The 13,895-nt window shown below is 35.9% G+C and overlaps 1 protein-coding gene and 1 long non-coding RNA gene across 2 annotated transcripts; one reads left to right on the top strand and one right to left on the bottom strand.

Annotated features, from left to right (window-relative positions):
• Nucleotides 1-4: 4 nt before the first annotated feature.
• Nucleotides 5-10,014, top strand: LOC121249548 (probable glycosyltransferase At3g07620; the record flags this gene model as incomplete). The annotated part of the gene is made up of 3 exons (XM_041148247.1): nt 5-36; nt 8,574-8,922; nt 9,266-10,014. Coding segments are annotated over 3 exons (1,050 nt in total), but the record flags the coding sequence as incomplete, so codon positions are not given.
• Nucleotides 5,484-5,766, bottom strand: LOC121250629. The gene is made up of 2 exons (XR_005937821.1): nt 5,602-5,766; nt 5,484-5,514 (listed from the first exon to the last, which is right to left on the bottom strand). It is a non-coding gene; the product is annotated as an uncharacterized LOC121250629 (long non-coding RNA).
• Nucleotides 10,015-13,895: the final 3,881 nt, after the last annotated feature.

Raw genomic sequence — 13,895 nt, 5'->3', positions numbered from 1 at the left:
AGAAGGACCCAGATTTTACAATGCTAAACTCCATCTGCACTTAACTCAACCATGCATTTTGATAAACCTGATGTATGAGTATGATTGCATGTCTAACAATGAGCAAATGATTGAGGTAAACTGATTGAGACATAAAACCAAATACATGGTGGGCACTCCATAAAAACCAAATGGTAAAGACCATGAACCACCAAAAAATCATCCTCAATACATGACATTGTGAGAAACACTCATAGACCAATCATAATCGGACCAAAATTACAACCCAAACATCAAGAGACCAAATCGCAAATCTTAGGTTAAAGAGAACGTCAAAAATTCCAATACTCCAAATCCTAGAAATAAAACTAGATAAGGGGAGCACATAACTTGACTTGGATTTGAAGAGGCGAAGGAATATGTGCAAGTTTTAAGCACCCAAATACTCGAGAACCCTAGTGATGTGAAGATAAGTGTTCTGCTAGGGCACGAAAATGTGCTAGTGTCGTGGTTAAGTGTGTGGATGAATATTGGCGGGGAGTAGAGTGGCTATCATTAGACATTAAGTAATTGAGGTCACTTAGTGACTTAACGTGCCACGCACTTGAGCCTAAGGCTCAGAGTGCTACTGGGACTTAATACCAAAAATGATTTCTAGAAACCATGTGCAAAAAATAAAATGATATACCATTCAGCTGAATAAAAAATAAATAAATAAAAGTGGAGGATTAAAACTGATTGTGCCAAAAAAGAAATTAAAATTTTTTAAAGCAATCAAGACAACGCACATGCCTAAGTGTAACACTTGTCCAAGCATAGTGTCACTCACACTGCCAAAAAAACTTACTCTCTTATTTGCAGCAATCATAATGGTTGTTCATACCTTATAAGTTTATCAACAGTAAAATTCACGTGAGTGTATGAGTGAGAATCGTTACTAGAGGGAGTCATATATGTACAGTTTTCATTCTTTTTCCCCCCTTCCTTTTTTTTCATAAATACTCCCAAGAGGTTTTCTCTCACTTTAAAGTCAAACTTTATGCTAGGACCGAGATACTTGAAAAAGTATCTCCTCCAGACATAAGGTTCCACAACCCTTGATATGTCCCTTTTTTTTTTTTATTGCTCATCTTTTTACACAATAATTAGAGCAACAATTTTTTTCTATAAGGACTTAAGAGTCTAATCCGTATTAAGTTTTTGCCTTTTTCCGCAGTAAATAAACAACAACTTTTTCTATATGAATCAATTCTATATGCTTGGCAAGGGGAGATCTCTTGCTTTTAGTACTAGGTTCAATTAGTATTAATCAATTTAAGACCTAGACTCCCCCTTTGGTGAGTACCTCTTAATTAATTATAGAGCAAAATAATAATGAATATGAAAGTAAGTTCCTCACAGTGTATTATAATGTGACTTTGTTTGAATGAACCATAAGGTTTAACATACACAAAGTGAACTATACAAAATAAAGAAATGCTTCAAGTCAAGGAATTGACTGTGTGAGAACCAGTGCTCAAGACTTGACACACCAAGCTTGCACTTCGCTCAACTATAAAATAAACTGAACTGAGAGACAAATCAAATTAAATGGAAGATAATTTAAACAAACAAGAAAAAAAGAAAAAATATGTAAAATGCATGTCCTAAACTAATGATATGCTAAAAGTTACATGCAGGTGAGTAATGTGCCTTTCACTTGATATCACACATACCAATGACTTTCCTTAAAAGCTCAAACCTTAAACCATCTAAAAGTTTAGTAAACAAGTCAGTCAATTGATACTCAGTGGACACATGATCCAAAGATATTATTTTAGACTCGACCAAGTCTCTAATGAAATGATGCCTAGTATCTACTTGCTTGGTCCTAGAAAACTAAATAGGACTATTTGAGATACTAATAGCACTAGAATTATAACAATAAATAGTCATAGTATCTTGAGAGAACTCGTAGTCTTCAAGCATCTTTTTCATCCGTAGCAGCTGTGTGCAACAACTTCTTACTGCTGTATACTTGACTTCAGCTGTAGACAAGGAAATTAAAGTTTGTTTTTGCTCATCCAAGCTACAAGATTACCACCTACATAGAAACACCCTCCAGGAGTACTTTTTCTATCATCAACATTCCCAGCCCAATCAGCATTCGAATATCCAACTAGTGTCAAGTTAGTATCCTTAGAGCACTAGCAGTGGACTCAAATTAGCCAGATTTTGGCCAACATTTAGCTAGATTGTACAAAAATCCACTATAATAGACTCAATAAATGAACAGTAATTTTAGCCCAAGATTTGTTCACTGGCCAAATCTAGCCAGCCTAAGGATATTATTTTCACCATAAATAATTCTCTTACCGCTGCATGTTGTTCTTCCCACGCAAAAATACTAGAGAAAAAATATATCTGTTGTGAATATATGACCATTGAAAAAATATAACCGTTGAAAAAAATATATCAGTTGAAAGAATATAACGTTTGTAAAAAACAACCGTTAGAAAATATATCTTTTAGGAATAATAAGAATGTTAGAAAATTAATGTGTACTTTTTTAATGACGAATAAATATTCAAATTACAATTAGAATTAAAATAAATGAAAATGTCAAAATCAATATTTTAATAAAATAGTGATAGATTTTGAGAGTCTGTTATTTTGTGTTGTTGAAAAGTGACTAGCTAAATTTATAAAAGTGAATTCTCTAGCCAAAGTTTGGTCAAACTTTGTTGAGTCCACTACTAATGTTCTTAGAATACTAAATCTCATAATCAACAGTTGCATTTAAATATTTATTATTCTTTTTACTGCAGTAAGATGGAATTCCTTAGGATTAGCTTGAAATCTAGCACATACTCCAACACTAAAGGCTATATCGGGTCTACTAGCTGTAATGTAAAGTAGACTTCATATCATGCATCTCTAGAGAGTAGGGGCAATATTTTTACTTGTAGGATCTGTGCTGATCTTTACTGAAGTGCTCATAGGAGTACGAGTATGACTCTTTCCTTCCATCCCAGATTTGTTAACAAGCTCTCTAGCATACTTAGATTGTGAGATAAAAATTCTTTCTTTTGTTTGTTTTACTTGGATGCCCAAGAAAAAGTTGAGCTCACCAATCATGCTCATTTCAAACTCAAACTTCATTTCAGTAGCAAAATCATATGAAAGTGAATTGAGTGTTGCTCCAAACACAATAAGGTCAGCATAAATTTGGGCAAGAGTAGTTGCTTACCTGATTTCCAGATGGAAAGAGTCCTATCAGCTTGTCCTCTAGTGAAACTATGTTCAAGTAAGTAGGCTGTCAACCTTTCATACCAAGCACGAGGTACTTGTTTCAGCCCATAAAGTGCTTTCTTTAACTTATAAACATGATCAAGATAGAGATGATTAGTAAAGCCTTTGGGGTGTTCAACACATACCTCTTCCTGTAGAAGTCAATTTAAGAATGCACTCTTGACATCCATTGGATATAATTTGAAATTTAGGTGACAAGTAATGGCAAGTTGTATGCAGACAGATTCTAGACAAGTAACAAGGGTAAAGGTTTCATCAAAATCAATCTCATCTACTTGTGTGTAGCCTTGTGCAACTAGCCTTGCTTTGTTTCTAACAATGGTGCCATGCTCATCGAACTTGTTCTTGAAGATTCACTTGGTTCTAATGATGTTGTGATTTTCAGGTCTAGGAACCAACTCCCACAAATCGTTCCTTGTGAATTGATGAAGTTCTTCATGCATGGCATTAACCCAGCTTTCATCATTCAATACTTCCTCAACATTCTTAGGTTCAACCTATGACAAGTAATACACAAAAGAAACTTGATTTATAACTCTTTTTCTAAGTCTCATACCTTCATCTAACTCACTAAGAACATTCTCTCTTGGATGATTGTGAGTAATCCTTGAAGAAGGTTCTTTGTCCTATGGAGGAGGAGAGTTTTTAGGTGTTTGCTCCATGTGGTCTTCATTACTTTGCTCTTGTAAATTCTTTTCAGCAACTTGAACTATCTCTTTCAAGTTTTGAAGTTCCCTTTTTGTGGCCTCAGTTGAAACATCATCTACGACCACATTGACAAATTCTATAATTGTTTTTGTCTGTAGGTTTAGACTCTATAAGCCTTGCTATTTGAAGAATATCCAAGAAACACTCCTTCATTACTCTTGTTATCAAACTTATGTTGATTTTCACAATCTCGCAAGATGTAACACTTGTTGTTGAATACTCTAAAATACTTGACAGTGGGCTTTTTATTCTTCCACAATCGATAAAGAGTATGTTTGGTGCCGGGTCTTAGAACAACTCTATTCAGAATGTGATCTAACGTGTTCACAACTTGTCCCCATAAATATAAAGTCATCTTTTTGCTACTCAACATAGTTCAAGCCATCTCTTGAATAGTCATATTTTTACTTTCCACCACTCCATTTTGTTGTGGAGTGATAGAAGCAGAAAATTCTAGATGAATGCCCTGTTCATTACAAAAGGAAGAGAAATTATTATTGTCAAATTCTTTAACATGATCGCTATCAATTCTAGAGATAGAAAGATCCTTCTCTATTTGTAGTCTCTTGAACAGCTTCTTGCCAAGATCAAATACTTCAGATTTTTTTTTTAAAGAATGGTCCATGTAAATCTAGAAAAATCATCTACAACTACCACAATGTACTTATTTCCACCAAGATTTTCGGTTTGTGTTGGACCCATCAAATCCATGTGAAGTAGCTCAAGTCGCTAAGAGGTGAGACTATTAGAAACATTCTTGTGTTGAACTCTTGTTTGCTTTCCCTCTTGGCATAATCCACAAACCATTTTCTTGGCTTTAAAAGACTTGGGCAGCCTAGCTATAGCTTCTCTCTTGAAAATATTTGATAAGTCTCTAAAGTTGATATGACCAAGACGTTGATGTCACAACTCTGCTTCATCCAATAGAACTCTATGACAACACAAAATCGATGTTGATGAGACTCCATAGCAATTGTCAAATGTTCTCGTGCCCTTCAAAATCCTTTCTCCAACTTGGTTGTAAACCTTACACTCATTCTTTGAAAACTACACAAAAAAGATTATCATCACTAGATAGACTAATGCTAAGCAATTTAGCTTTAAGGCCGCTAACAAATAACACATTAAGAAGAGTAGGTAGTCCAGGTATTTCAATACTCCATTTCCCTTCAGCAATGCTACCATTTCCAAAAGTCATAGTGCCTCCACTAGTAGACTCAATCTTCTTGAATAAGACATTGGCACCAGACATATGTCTTGAGCATGCACTTTCCAAGTACCAAAGACAATTGACCATCACTTTAAGGGTTGTGTGAGCAACTAGACAAACGGCATCCTCTTTATCCACCCATTTTTCTTTGAGTTTTGACTTATCAACACCATTTTGCATAAGTTTTTCTTTGTTTTGAAGAAAAAATTCTGCTAGTTCACCAAGTTTGAGACTTATGGATGTTATTTGATGACTCAACTCTTCAACCTTATTTTCTAGATTCTTTCCCTCCCTTTTTGATTTTATTTCTCCTTCATTTTTCTGCGCTTTACTCAATTTAAAGAAATATAGCCTTATATGACCAGAAATACCGCAATGATAACAGATAAGAACAAACTTACCTTCAAACTTACCTAGATTCAGCTTCTTTGAGGTTGATCTTTCATGAGAATTTTTAAAGTGATTTGACTTTAACACGGATTTATTTGGAGCATCCACACCTTGGCTTCTTTTAACAAAGATAATACCCTTAAAGGTAGTGGCAGTAGATGATGAGGCTAGAGATTCTTTACCTTGGAAAGTCGTGTAACACAAACTCGTACGATCACAGCAGGACTTTTGAATGCTTAACATCTCATCCAATTTCTGAGTTGCAGATTTTTGCTTACACTCTTGAGTGCAACCTTTTGAGAACTCAACCATGATATATCAACTTCAAAAATTTTCAATGCCTCCGATGGATTGTTCTTTTCATTCTCCAAGACTGTGAGTATGTTGTACAACTTCTTATTTAGGGTGCGTTTGATTACCAAACTCACCTCAACTCATCTCAACTCATCATTACAACTTTTTCAAATCCCAATATAAAATATAATAAACAATTCAACTTTTTCAAATTTCAAAATAATAATAATATTAAAAAATAATATTCTAATAATATTTTATCATCACAATTCAACTCAACTCAACTCACTTCAACATCCAAACACACCCTAGTTTTTTCAGCTTGAACACTTCTTCACATAAATCATTTTAACCTTCCTGTATACTTAACTCATGGTCAGCATCAACAAGAGGTACATCTGAGTCACTGTCATCATCATCACTTTCAAATTTTGTTAGCACAATTTTAGAAAAATCGCTACAATGGAAAAAGCCATAAATGAATTTTCATCATCAGACGATGAACTATAAATTTTAGATTCTAAACTGTTACTAAGTATGATATTCAATATTTTTCCCTTATTTTTCTTAAAGTTTGGGCAGTCCACTCTTTTGTGATCATATCTAGAGCATTCATGGCATTTAATTGTCTTTTTTCTCATATTTATCTTTATTCTATTTTTTAGAATCATCATTCTTTGCAAGAAATTTCTTAACTCGCTTTTGCTTTCCACTAGTTTTCTTGTTAAATATGAATTTTTTGAATTTCCTTACAATGATAACTATTTCCTTATCATTCTGATTCACTTTATCAGAAAAATATTTTCGATCTTCTTTCATAGTTTTTAAAGCAATAGACTTACATTTTCTTGTTTGAGGAAGTGATGACTCATATGTTTGTAAGGAACCAACTAGTTCTTCAACATTAATCGCATCAAAATCCATGTTTTCCTCAATGGCAGTCACTTTTGGACGAAATCTTTCAAGCAAGGATATTAAAATCTTTCTCACAACTCTTGAGTTTTCCACATTTTCGCCGAGATTAAACTTGAAATTTACAATATCGTTAAATTTAGTATAAAAATCATTGACTTTAATCTTTCAACATCTTAATCTCTTTAAATTTTGAGGTTAGCAACTGTAATTTTGAATTTTTTACAATTCTTGTCCTCTCATGTGTGACCTCCAAGATATCTCATGCTTGTTTAGCCACCTCACACATGGAAATTCTTTTAAATTCTTCAGGAGATACAACCATAAAGATAGCATTAAGCCATTTGTTGTTCCAGTTATAGTTGTTAATCTCATCTTTTGTCCAAGCATCAATAATTGTCTTGGGTTTAGTCTATTCTCACTCAACTGCATACAACACGCTCATCCAACGACTTGTGGAAAGTCCTGATATGAACTTTCTAATATACATAGTTTTCCCCAACAAAATGTGGCGGGGTTGTCAATGAGAATGTCATGATCTATAAGGGCATGGATCAAACTCAAATGAGTGAACCACGCTCTGATGTCAATTGAAATTATCCACATATCCCTATATATTAATATAAAGATCTACCAATTCACTCAATAAATTGATTAGTTGCCAACTATGGAATTATTTAATAATAACTTCAAGTAAATAAATTGCATAACACCAATCTTAGTTACGAAGAGAAACCTTTTAAATAACTCTTTAAATGTAAAACCCTACAGGGCAACCAAACTCAAAAAAATTAATTTTATTCATTTGAAAATAAAGTACAAGTAAGTCTCAATTAAAAATTATTTGTCAATTGACTCTCTTACTTGACACGACAAACGACCCGTTTTCCTCTACCACAGTAGCAGCCAAAACCTCTAACAATCTTCAAATATTGGATTTTCTCTTGGAACTCCAATGACTGAATCACGATTTCAATCTCCAACGTGGAGTACAACACACTCGAAGAGAGAGAAAAATAACTAGAAGATTCTCAAGAAAACTTTCTCACACTCGAATACTCGGAATATACTCTCCAATATCTCCAAACTGAAAATCCTCAAGTCACTTATCCAAGCAAATCCAAACAATAAATAACCTGGAATGAGTTTTAATTGTAGTAGGACTCTGCTGACGGAACGAATCTGAAAGGAGCTTGAATCATAGTAGGACTCTGCTGATGAGATGATGACACCTGACACTAATTCTTCTCAACAGATGTAGTTTCTTATTCAAACTCTTCTCTAGATAATTACAAACTCCTTAGAACTCGATTTTTCATACTCTTGACTTATCTAAAATACTATCTAATAACTTCTAGATAAACTTAAAATGGTTATAGATAAAGTCAATGTATTTTACATTCATCCAACTTACAAAACATCAAATAAACTCTATCAACCTAGTTACCTACTCCTAGCAAAAATCTTGCATTTACACCTAGCATAATAAAATCTTTTGCAGCTCTATAGACGTACATATGTTGCCGAACCATATTAATTTTGTGTTGTGTGATTGTTTGCTAGTGTTTGCTTTTATTAATTTGTTTGTCATCGTTGGTTTCACAACAATATATTTTATATATATATATATATATCCCTAAAAGTTATTAGAAGAATTATGATAGATATATATATATATATATATCATATGTATGAAGGTGAGATTTAATTTTATGGAAAACTTCCGAGAGTACGTTTGAGAAAGCTTTTAAAGATGGGTTTTATTCGTAAAAGTGATGATTGTGTGTAGGAGCTACCTCTTAATGGAACGCCTGTTCAAGATCTTTATCTACAAGGAAGGAGAGTCGCCGATATTTCACAATGGTCCTTGCAAGAGCATTTACTCTATGGAGGGAGTCTTCCTTAGCGTAATGGAAACAGATACCAAATTCCAGACCTGGGATCCCCGTGAAGCTCATGTCTTTTTTCTTCCCTTTAGTGTCGTGATGATCATAGAGCTCCTCTTTGATCCAATTATTCGCGACAAAGCTGTGCTAGAGCGCATTATCGTTGATTATGTCCACCTGATATCGCACAAGTATCCATACTGGAATAGAAGCCTCGGAGCCGATCATTTCATGCTTTCCTGCCATGACTGGGTACGTATCTACCAAAATTTGCATGATATACTTCACTGATGATCAATATATACTAGTCTTGCGCGCTTAATTTCCTTGGTCATGACATGAAGTAAGTTTTACTGCGACATCGATCTTCTGCTCTTGTGTGTTCTTAACGAGGCCTGGATAATTAGTTTCATCTGACATGCATATTAGGACGTACATTATTCTTAATCCATTGATAGATTAAAGCCTGAATATGTTCAGTTTAATTGATCTTTCTACGTATGGGCAGCTAACTATTTTTTGCGATAGCTAGCGAAACACCAGCATCTTGTACGCCAAAGAATAATAATTGTTGTGTACGTAAATATATCTATAGGGGCCACGGGCAACATGGTATGTTCCACAGCTATATTTCACTTCCATTCGGGTACTATGCAATGCGAACACCTCCGAGCACTTTAATCCAAAGAAAGATGCATCATTACCTGAAATCAACCTGGTAACGGGGGAGATTGCGAATCTCACAGCTGCTGGTGGATCGCCCCCGTCTAATCGCATAATTCTAGCCTTCTTTGCAGGTGCAATGCATGGAAGAATAAGACCAGCACTTTTCCATCACTGGAAGGACAAAGACAAAGACGTACAAGTATATGAAAAACTTCCCGAAGGACTCTCATACCATGAGATGATGAAGAAAAGCAAGTACTGCATTTGTCCCAGTGGGCATGAAGTTGCCAGCCCAAGAATTGCTGAAGCAATTTACGCAGAATGTGTTCCAGTGTTAATATCACAACATTATGTCCTCCCATTTAGTGATGTTCTTAACTGGGAATCATTCACCGTTCGGGTGTCAGTGGATGAAATACCAAACCTCAAGAAAATCTTACTGGAGATTCCTGAAGATATGTACGTACGTATGCAGAAGAGAGTGAAGCAGGTCCAACAACATTTTGTGGTAAACGATCCTCCCAAGAGATACGATGTCTTCCATATGATAATTCATTCGATTTGGCTGAGAAGATTGAATTTTCAAATCAATATGTGATTCTGCAGGTTCTCATATGACATAATCAATTTCAATTTGATCTATCTGTATATGAACATGTACGTACAAATCCAGATAGATTGGGGAAATATAGAACTTACAAATATAGAATGCTGAATTGAGGGAAACTTTCTCACGCCCGTTATTGCATGGCGTAAGTGTTTTGATGATAAAGCCACCGCATCATTTGGTACAGAAATTTTTTTAGATTTTTCCCCAAAGAGTTCAGAACTGAATTTTGAATGAATTCCTCACACAGTAACTTTGGCCTGGGCCCACTGTAGATAGTCGTATATATAGTAGAACACCGTACGTATAATATGTGGTAACTTTGTAAATATATTAGTATTAGTACTTTAGTACTGTAGTACTACTAGTACTACATCTATCTACGATCTTATGATCACATATTAATTTCATCATCATATTGAAAGTTATTCCCGTGCTCCTCATTTGCAGGCATATCTTTATTTTCAAGAGCGTCATGCGCGCCTAGCTAGCTGGACTCACTAATTTGTGATTCTGAAAAAAATTTCACCTAGTATTCTTATTCAATGACTACTTATATATCATCTAATTAACATTTAAACATTATTTTTGATCGAAATAACATCCTTAGATAGGATAAGAGTACCATGAGTTAGTGCTTCGAGAGCATCTAATAAATCATGTAGTAGAACACCTTTTAATATCTGATGACTTAACCAAGGAGGTGTAGAAGCAATTTTCTCTCTTTTCTGTTAGTGGAAAGAGAGGAGGAGTGGGTTGTACAGTACCCAAGGAAGATTCCAACAAAATTCTGGTGGAAGAGAAGGGACGTAATTCAGTTGTGAGTGGGCGCACCTAATTTCTGTCAGAGCCTGGCATACTGAGGAGGTGCTTGGTGGCTCAGGGTGGAATTTTACATTACGTCGAGGTTTCTGGTGGTAGCTGAATTGAGAGGAACGTGGTTGGCAATGGAAAATTTGGAGGCTCACTGGGGAAAGCTTCGATTAACAGAGGAAGAGAAGCTATATGTTGATTTAGATGATGATGTTCCGGAAGAAAAGGAAATAAATAACAAAGGAGAAAGAAGTATTTTCAATGGTTTTACTCCTCCATCAATGATGTGCTTTGATCATGAGAAGTTTTGAGTGCACATGCATAATCTGCCGTTAGCCATGATGACAAAAGAGAAAGGTGAGTAGGTGGGGAACACAGTGGGGAAGGTGGAGGATGTTGATTTATAGGGAGATGGAAGTGGATGGGGAAGTTATGTAAGGGTTTAAATTGATATGGATTTAACAAGGCCTTTGGCAAGAGGTAGAAAAGTTTTAGCTCAAGGCAAGAGCATATGGGATCCATTCAGGTATGAGAAATTACATTTTCTATGCTTTTCCTGTGGTAGCATCATTAATGGGTCTAATGGTTGTCCAGGGAAGAGAGTTGAGAGAAGGGAGTAGTGAGAGAGATGAGCAATTTGGGGCCTGTTAAATGTGAGTTTAGTGGAGAAGAAGAAGGGTGGTTCAGGGTTTAATGGGAAAACAGAAGTGAGGGGACATGGAGAACCGAGGTGGAGGAAGAGATAGTGTGTAGCCATGTGGGTGGTTAGGAGGTCACGACAGAAATGGAATTAACAACCCAAGTAGTAAGCCAAGATAATAAAATGGTGGAGGAGCATGTGGAGATAGGAGGAGAGCCAGGAGGAGTGAAGGAATTTGTTCAGCCTGGGGATGAGTTTGAAAGAATGGGAGTCAAGATCTCTGCTGCTTAGTAGAGGATAAGATGCCAGATGTGATTTTTGTGATGGAGACTAAGCTGCAGTTTTGAAGGTTGGAAGGTATTAGAAGAAGGCTGAGAATGGAAGGATGTTTTAGGGTGGAATTAAATAGAAGAGGGGGTGGCTTAGTACTATTTTAGAAAAAGGAAGTTTTGGTTGATATTCTGAATTTTACTCAGAGGCACATTAGTGCATGGATTTGTGATAACAAAGGGAGACAACAATGGCTTTTGACAGGTTTCTATGGACACCCTGAGACAAGCAAAAGACAAGAGACGTGGCATTTGTTATCTTCCATAAAACTTGAGGATAATAAAGGTTGGTGTATTATTGGGGATTTCATTGAGATACTTACAAATGATGAAAAGGAAGGTGGCAGGCTTAGGGGGGAAAATCTAATGAATAATTTCATAAATGCTTTGGAAAGAGGAGGTTAATCTGATCTAGGTTGGAAAAGGGACAAGTTTGCTTGGAGCAATAGACATGAGGATGATATTTTCACTAAGGGGTGGCTGGATAGGGTGGTTGCAAATAAGGCTTGGATTGAAGCACAAAGGGAAGTTAGTGTGGAGGTTCTAGTGGCTAGAAGTTTTGATCACATGCCTGTTTTACTGAGTTTTTCTCAAACAGATAAATCTTGTTTCAAGGGCTGTAGAAATTTTAAATATGAGGCTTGGTGGGCCTCTGAAACAAAATGTGAGAGGGTGGTTAGAGAAGGGTGGCAGAACCAACAACATAAATGGGACCTTTTGAGAAGCTTAAAGGGTCAATTAGAAGCTATACTGATGGTTCGAAGAGGTCGAGTAAAGCTCTAAGAAGAAATAAAACTCATGAAATCACTGCAAAAACTGAGCTTTTAAAGAGATTGCAACAAGAAGAAAGAAGCCACAATATAAGGGAGATTAGAGAGGTCCAAAAGGAGCTGGAATGTCTACTTGACCAAGAGGACTTAAAGTGGAAACAAAGAGCCAAAAGAAACCGGTACAAACATGGAGATAGGAATACGAAATATTTCCATACTTGTGCTAGTAAGAGGAAGAGGAAGAATTTGATCACTCGAGTTCTTAAAAGGATATTTGTTGACTAACAAAGATGACATAGAGGAGGCTTTCAATGAGTGTTTTAAGAAGCTGTTCTTTTCGACCTGCCCAACTCAGGATGACCTGAATGATTGTTTAAAATTTTTGGAGCCTAGAGTGAATGAGGAGATGAATGAGCACCTTTCCAAAGTCTTTACAAGTGTAGAAGTTGAAAGAGCTATAAAACAAATGGCCCCCATGAAATCTCCTGGACCCGATGGGCTAGGAGCTTGTTTTTATCAAGATCATTGGTAGGTGGTGGGGGAAAATGTATGTGAAGTTGTCCTATCTTCTTAGAATGGTGGTAATTTAAACGAACTAATGAACTATACACACATAGCACTTATTCTTAAAGTCAAAAATCCTAATGTGGTGAGTGAGTATAGACCTATCAGCCTGTATAACATGGTTTATAAGATTGCCTCTAAAGTCATTGTTAACATATTTAAGAAGGTTCTGGCAGTGGTCATTTCCCCTACTCAGAGTCGATTCATTCCAGGAAGGATGATTTCTGATAACATCATGGTTGCATATGAGGCTCTACATGCTATGAAGACTAGGTAGAAGGGTAAGACTGGATCTATGGCCATCAAATTGGACATGTCTAAAGCCTATGATAGAATTGAATGGTGTTTCTTGGAGGCTATGATGAAGCAGTTGAGTTTTTGTGAAAAATGGATAAGGTTGATCATGAGTTGTGTTTCTACAGTGACTTATTATTCAGTTCTTATAAATGGGAGACCTGGTAGAAAACGCAAGCCAACAATGGGTCTAAGGCAAGGGTACCTTATTTCCCCTTACCTTTTTATCATTTGTGCATAAGGCTTAAGTGCTCTTCTCAATTTTTCTAATGCAAGGGGTTTAACAAAAGGGGTAACTGTGGCTAGAAGGGGTACCAGGATAAATCATTTACTTTTCGCAAATAATTGGTCTTGTTTGGTAGTGCCAAATGTGAGGAATGGAAGAAGCTTATGGACTTGTTAAAGGTCTATGAAAGAGCCTCAGGTCAGTTTTTGAATAAATAAAAAACTTCAATTTTCTTTAGCTCAAATACTAAAGTAGAGGACGGGGTGCTTATTTTGAGGGACGGAGGATCTGTGGCATGCGGTTGTTATGAAAAATA

Source organism: Juglans microcarpa x Juglans regia, chromosome 2D, assembly GCF_004785595.1.
Source record: "Juglans microcarpa x Juglans regia isolate MS1-56 chromosome 2D, Jm3101_v1.0, whole genome shotgun sequence".
NCBI classification, from domain to species: domain Eukaryota; kingdom Viridiplantae; phylum Streptophyta; class Magnoliopsida; order Fagales; family Juglandaceae; genus Juglans; species Juglans microcarpa x Juglans regia.
This window is presented reverse-complemented; position numbering and strand designations above follow the sequence as displayed.